This window comes from Penicillium soppii (genome assembly GCF_028829465.1).
Source record: "Penicillium soppii strain IBT 18220 chromosome Unknown utg000004l, whole genome shotgun sequence".
NCBI classification, from domain to species: Eukaryota; Fungi; Ascomycota; class Eurotiomycetes; order Eurotiales; family Aspergillaceae; genus Penicillium; species Penicillium soppii.
In genome coordinates, this window is record NW_026643234.1 from 366501 (window position 1) to 383628 (window position 17128).

The 17128-nt window shown below is 48.8% G+C and overlaps 5 protein-coding genes across 5 annotated transcripts; 3 read left to right on the forward strand and 2 right to left on the reverse strand.

Annotated features, from left to right (window-relative positions):
* Positions 1–248: 248 nt before the first annotated feature.
* Positions 249–1952, reverse strand: N7529_003557 (uncharacterized protein; the record flags this gene model as incomplete). Its single annotated transcript, XM_057239084.1, has 4 exons — positions 249–1288; positions 1358–1442; positions 1497–1612; positions 1661–1952. The coding sequence occupies 4 exons, from the start codon at positions 1950–1952 to the stop codon at positions 249–251; spliced, it is 1533 nt and encodes a 510-aa protein (XP_057098379.1).
* Positions 1953–5362: 3410 nt separating this feature from the next.
* N7529_003558 (uncharacterized protein) lies at positions 5363–6841 on the reverse strand (the record flags this gene model as incomplete). The annotated part of the gene is made up of 7 exons (XM_057239085.1): positions 5363–5893; positions 5956–6152; positions 6210–6327; positions 6382–6413; positions 6465–6581; positions 6642–6665; positions 6805–6841. 7 exons carry the CDS (start codon positions 6839–6841, stop codon positions 5363–5365), a joined length of 1056 nt encoding a protein of 351 aa, XP_057098380.1.
* Positions 6842–8222: 1381 nt separating this feature from the next.
* On the forward strand, positions 8223–12199 carry N7529_003559 (uncharacterized protein; the record flags this gene model as incomplete). The annotated part of the gene is made up of 5 exons (XM_057239086.1): positions 8223–8401; positions 8456–8546; positions 8605–11184; positions 11235–11567; positions 11627–12199. The coding sequence occupies 5 exons, from the start codon at positions 8223–8225 to the stop codon at positions 12197–12199; spliced, it is 3756 nt and encodes a 1251-aa protein (XP_057098381.1).
* A 1656-nt stretch (positions 12200–13855) lies between these two features.
* Positions 13856–14386, forward strand: N7529_003560 (uncharacterized protein; the record flags this gene model as incomplete). The annotated part of the gene is made up of 2 exons (XM_057239087.1): positions 13856–14064; positions 14134–14386. 2 exons carry the CDS (start codon positions 13856–13858, stop codon positions 14384–14386), a joined length of 462 nt encoding a protein of 153 aa, XP_057098382.1.
* A 772-nt stretch (positions 14387–15158) lies between these two features.
* N7529_003561 (uncharacterized protein) lies at positions 15159–16586 on the forward strand (the record flags this gene model as incomplete). Its single annotated transcript, XM_057239088.1, has 1 exon — positions 15159–16586. One exon carries the CDS (start codon positions 15159–15161, stop codon positions 16584–16586), a length of 1428 nt encoding a protein of 475 aa, XP_057098383.1.
* Between the last annotated feature and the right edge of the window lie 542 nt (positions 16587–17128).

The window sequence follows — 17128 nt, forward strand, 5'->3', positions numbered from 1 at the left end:
ACCTTGGAAATCCCATACGTTGACAGATCATTTCAATCTTTCAACTATGTTTTAGACTAGTTGAGCAAAAATCATTCGGTCCACTCCAACATGCACACTTTCAACTCCAAGCAAAGCCATCAAAACACCCGTTTTCCCTCATAAAATGCACAGAATTGGTACCGCGGCACATAACTACCCAGCAAACTAGGCCATGAATCAAAACTCCATATCACGTTCCCACCCAGTCTTCGAATCGAATCCAGCTTTCAGAGGGAAGCTCGGCGACGCTTACCCCCGCGAGACGAGCCGTCCAGCGAGCAAAGCCCGCATGACCCGAATGCCGAATGCATCGCAATATCTTCATCCATCTGGGTCTCCACTTCAATGTTTTCTAGCTCATTCATATGCAAACGAATAAGAGCTTTAGCAGCCTTGACCTCGTTGGCAAAATGAGGCGAGGACCGAGGACGCGAAGCTCGAGACCTCCGGCTAGGATTCTTCTTCGTCTGGGATGTAGAGGTGGGCGAGATAGTCTTCCGCTTGAGAGGTCCAGCGAAACATTTCCTAGCAGAGGGACCACGGTAGTCTTCATCACTGGCATCATCTGTCGTATTTTCCTCGCCCGAGTCAGTAAAATCAGCAACTCGTCCAGCGTCCAAGTCCGAACGCGTATCGGTGTCGGTCTTGTCGAATTCGGTGCTCATATCCTCCGAAGGACAGTTGGGAGTGGAGTACATGTTCGATGATCCGTCGCTTTCTGTATCACTGTCCTCGCTGAGACCACCGGGCACATTTTCTGGGCGCATAGACTGCGATATAGCGCTCAGAATAGACTTGGGAGAGGCCACCCGCGAGCAAGCCTGGGTATCAGTGCTTCTTGGTACGTTGATAGAAGTGAACCCGGAACAGGGCGACTGGCTTTTTGGAGTCATGCAGTAAGGCTCCGTTGAAGAATCACGAGCGCTGGCAATACTATCTGTGTAATTGCGGCGTTGATGCTTGATGGGCGGCAGTTTCGGAGAAACATCGCTGTCGTTGGCGAATGACTCCATGCTATGAAGGAGTTGGTGTGTTGTGACGTTTCGCGGTGAGGCTGCCATCTCCAAGGCGCGGTAGTAGTTCGCTGTTTGTGTAGCGCGGCGTGTAATTTCAGGGTCAATCACCATCACGCCGTGGCGCTTTCGCTCGTCTGGGTGGATACACATGTCTGGGAAGTCTAGGCCAAACAGGGGAGTTAGGGCATATCGAATTCTCCAGCAGAATGTCGCTGCCAAAGCTTTGGCGGCATCGTATGGCATCCAGTAGCCTGGTTTAGAGAAGGAAAAAAGAGATAAGTATAACGTCAAAGAAGATAAATGTGCATATATCCACCTACCTTGGGCTGAGAGTGCTCCACCAGTGATGCTGTGGCAGATGTCACGCAGGCCAAGGTTTTGGCTGAGCATCTTTCCCGGTGTGGTCTATGATAAGTAGTAAGTGTCAAATATCGTAGTATAGTGCGCTCTTGATATCACCTTAGAGTAGCCGTTGCACTTGAACAGATGCGTGATCCGAACAATGCCGATGTTGTAATCCCACATGACATGCCACTCTTTTTCTTCGCCAGGGATCTGGAAAGTGTATTGGAAGACTGTAAAAGAGTTAGTCACGTAAATCAAATCGACGTTTAAGGATATACCATGGAAGCTATCACGGCCAGTCTTCTCTTGGAAAGATTTCTTGTCACTCGCATAGGGAATATGACGAGGATAGTCTGCGATCTTGCCCAAAGGACGCAGATTAAACTCTTGATGGGCTTTCAGGAGTGCTTCATCACGTTCTTCAATTGGAGGATAGCGGCACTCGCCCTGGATTTTACCAGGGCGGAACACTGGGGCATCCTTAGGCATCTTGCGCTTGTCAACTGGAGGATGAGAGACACGGTATCGCCTCTCGGGCTCTGGGTTCAAAAGAGACTTGATAGATAGCATGAATAAGAGTATCAAGAACTATGCTTGAAGTAGGGGGGAAAAGTAAAGTTGACGAGAGAAGAATGGCGTTGGAGTCACCGGGGGAAAGAAGCAGCTTAATGTCTCTTGAGTGGAACAAAAAGGGGGTCTTCCAGAATCTCTGAAAGAAGGAGAGAAAAGAGTGTGAGAGTCAAACCTGAGAGACACAGTCAAGCAAGACAATTCCACACCTTTGTTCGAAGGTTTGTTCCGCTCTACTTCTATTGGGGAGGGTGAGTACAGGTGTTTGTTGGCAAATCCCGACGTGCTTTCGAGGAAATAAATGGGACAGCGGTGAAAGTCCAGCACTCGATGTGTCTGACACTCAGTATGTAAATGACTTCACCGTCTTTACCTTTTATTATTTCTTCTCTTTTCTATTAGGTGAAGTTGGACGAGTCCATGGGCTGCTTGTCTCTACGCGTGGCATGGGAGTTCCAATGATCTTCGACTTTGGGCTGACTACGATGCAGTGTACATCCATAGATGTCATTTCCACTCAGATTCCCCTGGGAACAAAAAACAAAAAGCGAGAGAAAGATAATTTGAGGCCTGTGTCTCTCCCATCTCGAGGCATTACCTGTTTCATATTCACAACTGCGCCTACCCAGTGCCCTAAAAGACCAGAGAAAGAAGCATGGCCGTTTCAGGGACCATGTGAATATCCTGGAGTTCTTTTTGGAAATTCAAAAGAGTCACCGCTTGATACAAACAGTCCATTACGGCAATCTGCACAATACTTTTTCCTTGTTGTCTTGGTCCAGTATACCATGCATGATACTATGCCCTAATATCCCGGGGTAAAATCCAACCAGTGTCCCACCATTTCTTTTTTTCCGTTACGAAAATCTTATCGAAGAACCCATGGCAGATCGATCTTGGCATCGGACTAGGGTCAAGGTACCGCAAAGTCCGGAGGATTAGGAGAACAGAGGAATGGTCCAATAAGGAGCCGCATACCCCATGGTGGCTCGACAGAATGGGTATCAAAGAGGTCTCAGACCCACGGAAAGCTGCAGGGCAACTTGCTCCTTGTATGACGGGAATTCGCATTGCCTTGCGAGTCCGTGAAGTGCATCTGAGAAAAGCTGTGCTGCAGAATTAAACTTCTGACGGGTTCAAAGATCCTGGGAAAGTGGCAGGGATGCTTCCTTACCGGGGTGCACCCCACGCTTCCATACCCGATCAAGCCATATTGTGCTCATATTACTTACAGTATAGTACTTGTAGTGGCTGTACAGATGACAGGCGGTCTATACATGGGTACTTCTAGGCCGTGATCAATCGGGTGAGGCTGAAAAAAAAGAATGCAAACCAAAAAATCATTCTTTCTCGCAGGAATGAGGTGATTGGCTTCATTTGTGTATACCTAGCTCCGCTTTTATTTTTTCTGTGAATTCCAAGGTTTTCTAACAAACATCCTCTTTGAGAGTCTGACTACTCTAGTGTAGACCGCTGGTTGAGCAAATCTAAGAGCGTGCATATACCAGAGACACTCTGGAAGCAGAGGGGCAACACAAAGACCTCAAAGAATGTTCCATGCAGGATTCCATGCAGAATTCCGACACGTTGGTGGAGGCTAATCCACTTTTTCTATCCAGCATATTTCTTTTTCTCTGCTTTCGCTGTCATAGTGCCACACTGACTTCTTCCAGTCCATTTTGTAACCTGCCTCTGTGCCCACCTACCCGCCCAGTGCAGTCTGCATAAACCTCTTAAAAGGTACAAAGGGCCCTCCGCCAATCGGTCCAGGGCTAGAGCAGCAACGCCGAAGCACAGCAGAAAAACGGTGCATCTAGTGGGTGCCAGCTATGGAATCTGGCCGGAGCGAAGATCGAGGACTGAGTGTTCAACCAGATTTCAACACAACCGGGCTAGTCCTAGTTCTCGAGTGGCGGTGGTTCAATCGCATTGAAGTCGGTCTACGAAGTTCAACAGCCGAGACTGATAGGCGTCCAGAAAGAGGCCGGGTTTTCAATGTCTAAGACACTCTTTCGGTGGCCAGATGCCTCTAATGAACTCCAAAGAGCGGTAAACTAGGACATGCGTGTCCCTCAGCATCTGCGACGCGTCTCAGATCCCGAGCTTATGTAAACGGGGCAAGAAGCCATATCTCAATCGGGACGCTGCTGTTTGGAGGGGCTAGGCCTTTTCGGCCGTCCATCGTCTGTGTTCATCTCGGTAAAGCGTCATCGAATCACTTGGTGACATGATCTCTTTCAGGATACCCTTTAGACTCTCTCTTCTCTCCCTATCACATGTTCATCAACAAAGGGCAAGCTCGCCTTTCCGTTCGATGCCCAACAATCAACCAGGTCTCATGAGAACCTCCGGTGAGCAAGAATATCAGCACGGTTCGGTCAACCCACAAGCTGCAAGACTCGATACCAAATCAGAGTTTCAACCAGATAAAGAAAAAGCCCAGGCTTCGATCATCGAAAACAGAATAATAGCAGACCCGACACGACATCCAAAGCAATTCGCATATATCAGGCCACACCCATATGTATAGGCCTCGAATCCGGGGTAAATGGGGTGGCAAGAGGGGACAAAAAGGCGACTGAGCAAGGCAATTCGTCGAGGGAGGGGGAAGCACAATGAAGGGAAAACAGAACCGTCACAGGCTGGTCCGAATCGTGATGCGGCGAATAGGGAGCCGAGTCGGTGGACCGGGATGAAACTCAACGGCTGCCTTGCGCTCAACATAGGGTCAAAGGCCACTTGCAGATGAACAACTACCCAAGTAGGTTGGGTCGAGGGTTTTGCGCATCCCGTATTCTTCCGAGGAAGTCTTATATTGGGGGTTTGTTGATCTTGGTGCTACGATCTTGCGATTTCTCGATAGCTGCCTGCTGTTTACAAGTAGAGGCCGAGGTCCCTGCGCGAGGCTCGAGGACACTATGCGTGTCTTGGTTGGATGTGTGAATGAATAGAATGAATCGGGTTAAATGATGAATTTATGCAAGGTTAATTCCATTAGAAACAATATGAACCCGAGAAAGACATAGACAAGGGGTCTTAGAAAAAGGACAGGGTAACAATGTCCGAGTGGTTTAAAATGGGGGGATTTGAAGAAAAGAATCGGGGTAAAAAGGAACAACTAAGGGGATACATGAAACATGAAAGCTCATTCATCGCTCAAGAATCCTGCAATTTTTTTGTTTGTCGTCGACACGAGGATACGGAATGCTGAGCCCATGTATTCCAAGGTATCCGTAACAAACAGGTAACCCAGAACCTCGATCCAGCGTGCCATTCTGCATATCCAGTTAAAAGTCATGGCCAAAATAAATGATATCCGTTCATCAGAATGCCTAACAGTGGCCTGATTTTGAGCTACAGTAAGTAAACGTTCCAAGTCACGACGGACAGCCCACTATCAGTGGGACAGATTAGATGGCCACGAGGGGCTCGCGGTCACCAGCCTGCTCTGGCGACTCGACGGAGGCGACAATATCAGACTCGATAGACTGGGCAACAGGGGCAGCCTTGGGGGCTTCGGGGAAGTCCTCAGTCTTGATAGCGGTGGCAGGCTCAACAACGGGGGCAGTGAAGGTCTCGAGGGGCTGGGTCTTGGCAGACTCGGAGATGGTCTCACGCTTGATCGGGCTCACGAGCTTAGTAGCCTCAGGGGAGGCGGAGCGGCGGGAACCGATAATTTCCTGGGCCTTAGAGCTATACTCGCCGACATACTGCTTCATCAAGCCGGTAGCCTGAGAAGTGCGCTCACCAGCCAGATCGCGGAGCTGATTGGTCTGGGAGTTGATGATCTCCTGAACGTTGACAATTTGCTCGTCGATAATTTCGCGGTTGCTAATGTAGATGAGAGGGGCGAAGTATGTGGTGGTCACAGCAATCACGGCTAATCCCCAGAAGGGAACGAAGCGGATCAACCAGTAGCCAGTGAAAGCAGCAGTAAAGGCCTAAGAAGATATTAGTCTGCGCTCTTTGACTTATCTACCATGGCACCATATTGGGAACATACCAAAACGGTGTGAAGAACGTTCTCGGCAAACAGAATACGCTGGAACTCGATCAGGAAGAAATCCACAAGCTGCTCAAGATCCTCGAGCACGGCCTCAACGGTCTCCTTGGGGATGGTGTAGTAACGGCGAGGACGGAATCCACTGGCGATTCCACGCTTGAGAATGGCATGTCCGGCAATCTCAACGGCGGCGGTCACTGCACACATTTGTTAATCCAGAGTTCCCATTGACCATAGTCACGCGACCAACTCACATCCCAATGACATATACAAGAACTTGAACACCCAGCGGAGGAGAGGCAGATAACGAGCGGCGAAGATGAATCCGATCACGCTAGCGAAAGAAACGGCGGTCGCACGGGGTTGCTCCCACTATCAAAGAGTTAAAATGGTGTCAAAATTGAGGATGCTCGCGCGACGACTTACGCTCAAAAGGCTGTACAGCAAAGAGTGATAGTCTGGGCCAAAATCAGTATCTTTTATCCAATCAAAACGGTCTCATGACATACGGGTCAACGGTTGTCCATCGGCGGTGGTGGTGGAAGGGGTCACACGCGAGTTGGAGAGTTCGCGAAGCTCGTTGCCGGTGCGGGATGCCTCGGACTTGACGCTGTCAACAATGGGGCCTGTTCAGAAATTGGTTAGTGGTGTTTCCTAGCTCAAGTATTGCGCAGTTTTTCGCTTACCCTTGGTCACAATATCGCTGATGCCTGGGCGCAAGAGGGGTCAAGGTCAGTTCTCTAGCATAGCAAGGAAATTTAGGGGGGGGAAAGGCGATACTGCATAGTCGTTAGCATATCTCTCTGCAAAATTGGACACTAAAGTGACCTATGGGTGTTCTTACCTCACTGCCCGTATTAGGGTAGGTCACGTCACCAGAAGCCATGACGATGCGGAAAAAGCCCTTCTTTTCAAAATTAATTTTTGTTCGGGGAGAATATGAATTAGAGAAGTCGTTAGAAGCGTGTACAGCTTAAAAGGTCGAGTCGAGGAATAATTAAAGGGGGAAAGGAAGAATAGAAGAGAAGAGAAGAAAGATAAGGGAAGATTTGACTTGTTTTGGTGATGCTGTCATGTGCGTTGCCAAGCCCGAGAGCTTTCTTATGATGTTATACTTGATCTTGACGAATGGCTCGATGATGTATTATGATTAATCTTGTTCCAAGGTTTTGTTGAAATATGATCTTTGAGAGTAATCTACTCCCAAGTTTGTAGATTTTGTTCAATACTGTCTTCAGGCGCAACGCATTTTCTACAATTTCTACAATGGAACTATGTATGTGCCGAGGATGCTAACTATCGCTTTGAATATGACAATGTCCCTCCTCTTTTGGAGCATTTGCATACCTATAATTCACATGCATATAGGTGGTTTAGTTAAAATATTTCTGTCTGTCTCAAAGGGAGTGGGAATTCAACGAGGCACTTCATATCCATGGAGACTGAACCGATAAACTGAAATTGAAAATACCTCTTGGTGTCAGCAGATTTCGCAATGATATCGAAAATATCGAACGGCGCAAAGATGAGGTAGCACCTGGTCAGCTTCAATACTATGTATCGACTGTGATCTGGCGGCCTTCCGAGTTGGATGAACACCATTGTATTCCTAAGCTCAAGGTCGATTGGGATCGCCCACTACCAGCTTGGAAGCTACTTGCACCTGAAACATGCGAAGATAGCAATGACTGTTCCTGCTAAGGAAGCGATTGAAAAGTGCAAAGCCGATCATTATAGACCCATGCTGGACTATCCGTTGACGTACACGCCTAGGTATGGATCATTTGACAGGCCAGTCAGCCGTTGTTTCAGCCCTTTACCGTGGACCTAGGTAGCAGCATAACGAGATCATCTTTCTGCTCTCCTTGAGTGTCTCGCGACATCCGTATACGCCTTAGGATGATGGTTTCAGCGAGGATGATAGAAGCACGAGCATATTGATGATTACTTTGTGTATACTCCGTAATCCGAATACACACATACATATGTAGTATATATGCATATATGTACGTAGTTGGTTGAATAAAAAACCACATAAAAACAAAGAAGCCATTTTGAATGTATACACACGTGACCCACGCGTTTCCTTATTGGGATGTCTGTTTTGATTCTCGACCTCATCTCCCATTCCCGACCCTCAGCGCGACCCACAACCCACAATATCCCATGTTTGTGCTTTTTTAACACTCTTTTAACGACCAAGTCAAATTCGATATTGACGTTCTATATTCCCTGCACTCAATAACGAACGGCGCATTGTTTACAACATGGCCGCGGCAGGCGCGAGGGCGCAAAAGCCCGTCGGTTCCGCACCATGGATTGCAGCGGAGAAGGAAAACATGGCCGACCTAGTGGAACAAGAGATGGAAGAGGTGGAATACCCCGTTCGACATGAAATGGCATGGTTAAATGAACATATGACCGAGATCTTCTCAAAGGGACAAACGTGAGTTGCGACCGCACACTCGATCATGTCTGTTCGGCGTTGATGATGACCCAGGAACTTTGCGGATGTATTCAAGACACCTGGAAAAATGAGAGGCAAGACACCTCGTACCGCCCGAAAACGTGCGCCCGAAGAGTCTCGAGTCGTGAGTGTTCTATACATTGATATGACATCGATTGCTCCCAACTAATCGCCCCTTGCAGCCCTTGAGTGAGATATTTTCATCTGCCCAAAAACAACTGGAGAACCATGCAAGCCCTAGTCCTTTCATTCATCGCGTTGTCTCAAAGACCGCTCCTGCGGCCGCGTCACCCGTGCCCCGCACCAAGGACGCGACAGAGCCAGCGTCGCAACCCCAATATCCCGATCTCACCGCAAACCTGAACTCTTTTCCTAAATACAACACAGACTCGGGCTATCATGGCATGTCCGATGCTGATGAGATGGTACTACCTGACGTGCATCCAGAATCACAGGCTTCCACTCAGCCTTCTACTCAACCTTTCGAGCAGGATGAGCCCATGGACATGGTTGCTCAAGAGATCGACGTGTCTACTGCCCATCAAACGAACGAAGAGTCATTCCACTCTGCGCAGGAGGATGTCCGTTCCCGTGGACAAACCGTCGAGCCGACGAACAATGATCCAACCCCAACCAAAGAGCGAACATCGCCTCCAGCCGCAACGCCCTCCCAGGAAACCAGTGTAGAGATTAGCTCGACTCCACCCAAGAAGTCTAAGTCTAAGACAAAGGCCAAGGCTCCAGAAAAGCAACAGAAGAAAAATGCACCAAAACCGAAGGAATCTCCTCAGCCTATCTCAAGGCCCGAACCGTCACCAGAAAAGTCACCAGTGGCACCAGAAACTCCATTTGTCGACACTCAACAATCTCAGCCAGAAGATGAGATTATGGATGATGCTACCGAAGATCCTACCAAGGACGACACTGTTCTCGACAATCTTGACGACATTGGGTCCCCTTCGGACGGCTCTACACCCGAGCGGCCAGCTGTTAGGAAGAGTAGCCTAAGTTTCGCTTCTCTCCCTGCGCGGGAACCGTTGAAGAGCTTGGGAGGCTCAAGACTCTCTCGGACAAGCCACATCGACCTGACGAAGATGAACACCGTTGGACGCCCCAGCCACTTTGGTAGGCAGACCGGTGGACATAGGACGACCCAGGCTGCAGCAGGGGAGAACCCCGATTTAGGGCCTATGGATATTGATCATGAGAAGGAATCCAGCGAAGAAGCTGACCCTGAGCAAGCCACCAGAATGTACAGCAAAAAGTCCACTCAGACCCTACATGAGAGGATCAGCATGCTGGGCAAGCTACAGCCAGTCTCTCGGCCTAGAAAGTCGCTTACATCCAGTTCTGGAGCCCCGGTGGGTCAGATTTCTTACCCAGAACTTCCTGCTTCAAAGTCTGAAGCTAAGTCGGAGGCTTCGAACCAAAAATTGCGCGAAGCCCCCGCCCTGGAGCCTACCCCAGTTGACGATGAATGGATTAAGCCTCTGAGCTCTCCTGTACGGCCCGAACTTTCAAAGAGCAAGACCACAGGTATCATGGAGAAGCTTTCTGAGCTCGAAAAAGAGCGAGTCACTAGCAAGAAGGACGTTCCCAAAATGGAACCCGAACGTCCCAAGTCATCTACCTCGATATTCTCATCGCCGCGCCCTCACGGTCACCAACAGAGTGCTTCCTTCTCTCATATTTCTGCTGATGCAACCACCACTCCAACAGGCTCCCCAAGACGCTTCGATGGTCCTATCAGTGCTTCGAAACTCAGATTGCACTCCATCATGAAATCTGCCAAGGGTTTGTTCTCAAGTACTGGAAATACACCCAGAGTCGAACACTTGTCACCAGAACAACCACGGGCTCATTCAAGTGCTGAGATTTTCAACAAAAACGCCGAACCTGCAGCCCAGCCAATGCAAGATTCCAGCCCCCAACGTCAGGAAGGCCGTCGAACACGCAGCTCCACTGAGAAAGAAGAGAAACGCCGACAGCACGAGCAGGAAGAAGAAGAGCGCGTCGAGAAAGCCCGGGAACAGGAAAGGAAAAAGGCCATTGAGCTCAAGGCTACCCTAAACAAATCTTCAACTGAACCGGAAGAGAAGGCAGGATCTACAATACACAAGAATACACAATCACAACGGCAACAATCGCGCGAGCCCGAATCTTCTAGGGAGCCCGGTTCAAGATTCGCCATTCCTCAACCGAAACAAGCTGATCGCCGTCCCCTCAAACCCACTCGTGAGACCCTACAGAAGCCCACGCCACAACCCATGTCAATTCGTGTGGGCAGTACCTTGTCCCGCCAGATACCCATTCCCTCATCTTCTGGCGCTCGGGAGTCGACTATCCCTGCAGTCGCCTCTGCATCCAAGCCAACTCTCAAAAAGAAGGGTAGCAACACTTCCCTGCACACATCATCTTCTGCAAGCAGCTTCAAGAGCTCTATTTCTAGTCAAACTCAGGCCCAGCGCAAGGCTCAGGTTGCTGGCAAGAAGGAGCAGGAGGAACGCCGAAAGGAAGAACAGAGGCGCGAGGTTGAACGCAAACGTGCCGCTCAGCAGGAAGAGGCTCGCCGACAAGAGGAGGCACGCCGTCAGGGGATGAGAAGCCGTGCCGAGAGTCGTGCTGAGGCTGACCGTGAGCGTCGCGAACGCTCTGCTCAGGAAGACCCGAAGAGAGCCGCTCAAATGGAGGCAATCAGAAGACGTCAGCAGGAGAACGCACGAGGTCACGGAAGGCAAGGTAGCCAGCAGATTGTCAACGAGGTAAGCACATTGGTTCTTGTGGACCTTACCATGTCACTAACAAGCCATAGGCTCCCATTTTACAGCACGAGAAGACATCTTCTCAATCGTCTCAACGAAATGACTTAGGTGCTACTCGTCCCCCATCTCGCCTGGGTAGCTCTATTCAGCCACATGCTCGCATTAACCCGCCCGCGCCCAATCCTGCCAAGCCACCTAAGAGAGTGATGAATGACGAGGCCAGCTACCGGCCCGCGGTCTCCAAGCCCAGCAATGTTCAATCAACCGGTGATGCCAAGCGGCGAAAGACAGAGGATGAGCACAATCCTATGCAACCTGTGCGCGCGATCCTGCCGGGGCAACCCATGCCAGGACAACCCATGCGTCAATCATATATCAGAAAGGTTGGTATCATCTTTTTTATATATTTCGAAGGACGCGTTACTGACTTCATAATTGATAGCCTTCTATCTCTACATTCGGTCACGGGCAGTCATCCATGGCGCACCAGGGTGGCTCTTCCATATTCAAGAATGGTGCCCCCCAACGTCCTGCTCACCCAGGTGAGATGGGCAAGTTTGCAACAGGAAAAATTCCATTTGCCGAACCAAACCCTGCGCCCCCTCCGGCCGCACACAAAGCTGTCCCCAGCTCCGCACAGCGGCCAATCGCCAAGCCATCTCCCAAGTACCCCACTGGTGAGAACATCCACCTGCCGGAGATCAACACCGATAGCGAAGACGATGACGATTCGGACTCCGAGATGTTCCCGGTTCCCAAGTGGGCTCAGCCTAAGGCACTGGAGGATCTTCTCCGAGAGCAGGATGGAATGGAAGTGGACTCCATCTTCGGCCCAATCGCACCCTTCTCTATGGAAGAAACCTTCAAAGCAGACAAGAAGCTAAAGAAATTCCGCGAACGAACCAGCAGTGCCAACTGGTCTGGTCCGGATGGGCTGACCCAAGAGGAAATTCGCAAGGATGTTGCCGATCGACAGCGCTTGCGACTCAATGGTGGCTGGAGCTTCAACTCGTGAGCACGATGGATTCCCTCGGATTGTACATTGGTCTGTAATTTACGGCGGTCGTTCTCTCAGTTTAGCTTACATGGTTATGGTGTTGGATTTGTGTTATTGTTCAGTCATTTGTCTTGAGTTATGGTCTTAGACAACAGCTGCATACAGGGGCGCACGGCTTAATGAATTGAAATTTTGACCTGTACTGGTGTATTACTTGCTTGTCACGTGTTTGGAATGCTCACTAGCCCTAGAGGAGGTTTATTCCGAGTGGCATATGAGAGCTAACAGGCCTCGGCAGCCATTAGAGCTATGACACACTAGAGAGCCACACATTACATGAACTAGCATCATTGGTCTAGTGGTAGAATTCGTCGTTGCCATCGACGAGGCCCGTGTTCGATTCACGGATGATGCACATTTCTTTTTTGTTTTCATTTTTTATATCTCACTCCGTAACATCAGGTTTCAATTGCTGTATTTGTTATTTTGATTCAACTCGATTTTTTGTTTTAGGGATTCCTCGTTGGTTTGTTCTAAAAGTCATTTCACTGATAGTTCATGGGGCAGCCCTGCTGTGTTGTACGTTGTTCTCTGTTCAAAACTCGAATATATATTTACGGATGTGTGTTTAGGCAATCCATTGGGATCTTATTCAATTTATAGGGAAACCGGACACCCTTATACAGCCAATTTTCTAAATTAGGGATAATGAATTTTCCAGCCATATCAAACAATCAACCAAAAAGTCGCTCTTCGACCTAAAATTACCCCAAGAGCAGAACTTACTTAAGTATCACCCAAAGTGGCAGGAGAAGAGGCAGACAAGGCCACAGAAAGGATTTGCATCTTGTCTTCCTGACACCACGATTGAATCGCAAATGCCGAGTTAGTGTGACCGTAGCACAGTCGGGTCCTACAGATTCCATACTTTCATTCAACTCCGTTTTCAAATAGCTAGCATCTCGGTAACTTGCCTGACCTACGGCATTTTTCACAATTAGAGATTGGTAGTTTATACTGTTTTGAAAATCGGGGATAGGAAATACATGATTGATAGAACCCAGCGGCCTCGAGTGAATATCATCTATGAAACCTGGTGTCCGAGAGTCTTACGCGCCAAGTAGGCAGACCCTGATGGCGCATTACCCCGGAGTTCCGAGTATTCCATGAGTCTCATCATTAGATACTCATACGTAGTCTCCACAGGTGGGATCTTACTGCGCCTCTGCAAGGAGTTCTAAAATGTAAGGTTTGAGCTATATTTAGTAGCCCTACTACTACCCACCAAGACAACGACAACGAAAACGGTGAAGAATCATGCGCCAGGCACCTGCCAGAGAAAGATCTTAAAAAAGTGAGCTGAACCTGACTGAGACTTTTTAAGGAATACCCAGTAAGGATCGACCGCCTGAGGTAATCTAAACTAAGATTACCCAATGGATCATGGACAACGATCATTCGTGAGCTGAAGCTGCATGAGACACCTTTTCCCTCATATCCACGAATGATGATCTATACAAAAAAAAGGAGTCAACGGCATATCTATATAAGGGCTCCAAAACTTCCTGTTTCTTTTATAATCGCAATATCCCAACTACCTTAAGAATCACGAGTTCGAAACGCTCCCAAAAAGTTCAATCTTTTCGCTTCGAATTATTCAATCAATCCACCAAAATGAAGTGTGCTTACGTCGCTCTTGCTCTCTCCCTTGCTGGCGCCGCCTTTGCCACTCCTGCTGTAGAGGCCACAACCTACCCCTACAGCATCGGCTACATTTCCCTTAAGCACCTTATCGAGAGCGACATCTGGGACATGACCTGGTCCGTCACATCCAGAGACAAGACTGACGCAGCCACTGGCAGCACCACGTGCCACACTGCTTGGTGAGTCTTGACAATTTTACCCGCAGATCTATAGCGATAAAGAGACCGGCCACTGACCCAACCAAATAGGAACAATGGCTCTATTCCTGTTGGTCCCAAGACCCCCGAGCCTTGCGCCAACGCTGCCTACCACTACAGGTTCCCCACTGGTGCCTACGATGTTGAGAGCTACGAGCTCGTCATCGAAGGCCCCGGCGGCTCTGCCACCACCAAGATTGAGGCTGGCTACAAGTACCAGTGTGGCCCTTACTCGGGCACTCTTACCAACATTGACAAGGAGTGCAAGACTATCAATGGTGGTGAATTTTACCTAAACCAGTAATTGGATCGGTCGTGCAGATCAAGTCATTGGACTGTTGGAATTGTGGCGCCCCTCGACACGGGTTTGACTTTTTGAGGGCTGTTAAACAGTCGAGAGAATAATTTTGGTAAGTTTGTATTCAGATCTCACTCCTCTGGTCTCCATATATTAGAGATAAACATAAATCCGCAGATCTCAGACACATACTCCCCTTTCCGCCCGAAATTATAGAGTTATTCCCGTACCAAACCTGTTGGTACCATCTGACACATTGCAATATTTGCCTGGTCTGGTTGAGAATTTATGATCAACCGCCTCGTTAAAAGTAATGAGATTTGTGCCAATACTACAACTAGAATATGAGGACCAGTGGGATTGACGCCGAAAATGACCGCTTTTAAGGCCAGAAACGGCTGCCTTTCCCCCCGTAACTTTGGACGTCCAGCCGCCCCTACATACATACTGGAATCTCAGGGTTTTGATCCCTAGTAAGCCCCTCTCTTGTGGATCCTGTCCAAATCGGGCTCGTGGTAATCTACCACCGACAGCTTATACATACCCAAAGTCCTTAGGGTTTATCTCCGTCACCGTGACGAATCTAATAAAGAAAGCAGTGTCAATTTGCAGGCGGAATCAACTCAACTTGGAATGATATATATAATCTAACAGACGCGGATAGTGCTACTGAGACCGAAGTTCCAGTATCGAACTTCAATACATCTAATCCATGGATTCAGGCACTCAGGCATCAATACACAACCTTGGAACTTGGAACTTTCCCCTCTACATCGCCATGAACACCACTCCAGAACGAATCCTCGATATCGAGGATGCTCTGGTTTCCGACAAGAATCCAGCTCGTGATGAGGACACTCTCGATTATCAGCGTTGTGCCAGACTACACAATTACCTGGTCGCATATGGCTGGATGGCCCGCCATGGAAGAGACACACCCGACCTCGATGCGCTAGGTAGAGAAAGGTGGTTCTTTAGACAACCAGCTGAAGATATAGAAGCTATACGTGAGCATCTGCACTCGTCCCTGAACTCTTTCCTGGATTTGATTTATGATCCTGAGCCGTCATTCTTCTACTGGGTTAACAGTCTTGAGATGAGACTCTGCGATGAATCATTCCCCTGTGAAGACAACAAGCTTGAGGATGAAGGGAAAGAGCGATTCGTGGTGATTTACGACACTGTTTCAGAACTGGGCTCGCATTGTCTCGGCGTTCTTTACGATCAGCAGCTGAACCGGGCCTCGTTCCCGATGACCTTGGAGAATTCTGAAAGTGTGGAGCCTGTCGACGAACACGAGGAGATGTGGTTTCCCTTGGAGACTATTCTCACGCACTGGATCTACATGATCCGTCTGGGTAGGGTTGTTCCGGGGCTGCCTGAGTGTAATTCGATGTCAAGGTCGCAAATTGGTCTATGGTCGTGGCTTCCCTATTGCAATGCCCAGATTGATAGCACCATAGCTGCTATGGAGCACTACTCAGCTACAGTCGAATCTCGGATGCCTCCTTATTCACTTTTGCCTATCTCTGCACCGCTCTTTACCGACCCAGACCTTGATGCAGCTTCCGTGCCGAAGGACTGCTTTATTCGCAAATTCTTAACCAGAGTCAAGACCCCGCGTTTCAAGTTTATCGCGCCTGGCCTACAGGTCCCACATGATAAAGAGGATTTTGCGAGGCTGCAGAGATTTACCACACTACCCCACGAAGAGGACTGTGTTCCAGCAGTCCTACTATTTCCAACTCCAGACCGGACGGTGAATCTCAACTTGGAAATAAAATATTTATTCTCCCAAGCAAGTGAGAATGTAACCATGAACGAAGGTGATCCTATCCCCACGGGACTATACAGTGAACCTCTACTTCGAAATTATCATGATACGGAGGAGGCCGGCTTCCGTCTCCTTCTTCCATTTGCACTACGACCTGATTTCCGAGACCAAGAAGGGGCCAGGATGAGTGATGGGAGATTAGTGGAATCAGGCTCATTCACGGATCTCTTTCAACATGGCTGGTTTCATCCGTTTGGAGGCGAACGTCGGTCGCAGAGGCTGGAGAGGCTGTTTGAACGATGGACAGAGCCGATTGAAAGTGGTGTATGGACAGTGGGTGAAAATGGTGTGGAGGGAGGAGTTGATAAATTCAGAGATGCGGATAATGGCAACGGTGCCTGGAGAGATTATTGGATCGCACCGGGTTGGTGAGATTTGTGTGATATATTCTGTCTACGACAATATCGTCAAGGGTATGCCTTTCTTGCTGTCCCGCTTTACTGGGAGATGAGGCTGCATCCATGGATATAGTGTGCATTCTAGTGCCTCATACCTTTAGTCTTTAGCACTTTAATAAATAGATGATCAGACTTATATTGACAAGCCAGCATGTATAACTAAAAATTTGAATATGGCTTAAAAGTGAATGGTTTCCCTTTACTTTTCATTGTAGCCCCATATTGGAACCTTGAAATAGTTGCTAAGGATTGGCCTGTCACTTTTAAGAGACACAAGAGCCACTGTAGCAATTGGTCCCCGAGCAGTAATCACTTGAGTTGCCACAATACCCACCCGTGGAATGGCAATCGCCAAACAAAGACCCAGGACAGGTCATGTTGTTCGCAAAATTGGGACCACACTCGCCATTAGTGGAAGTGTACCCTGATGTCAGACACGCCCCAAAGTAACAATTAGGGGGACTGCAGTAATCCGCTGTGCTGCCACAATACCCACTAGTCGAACAGCAATCACCA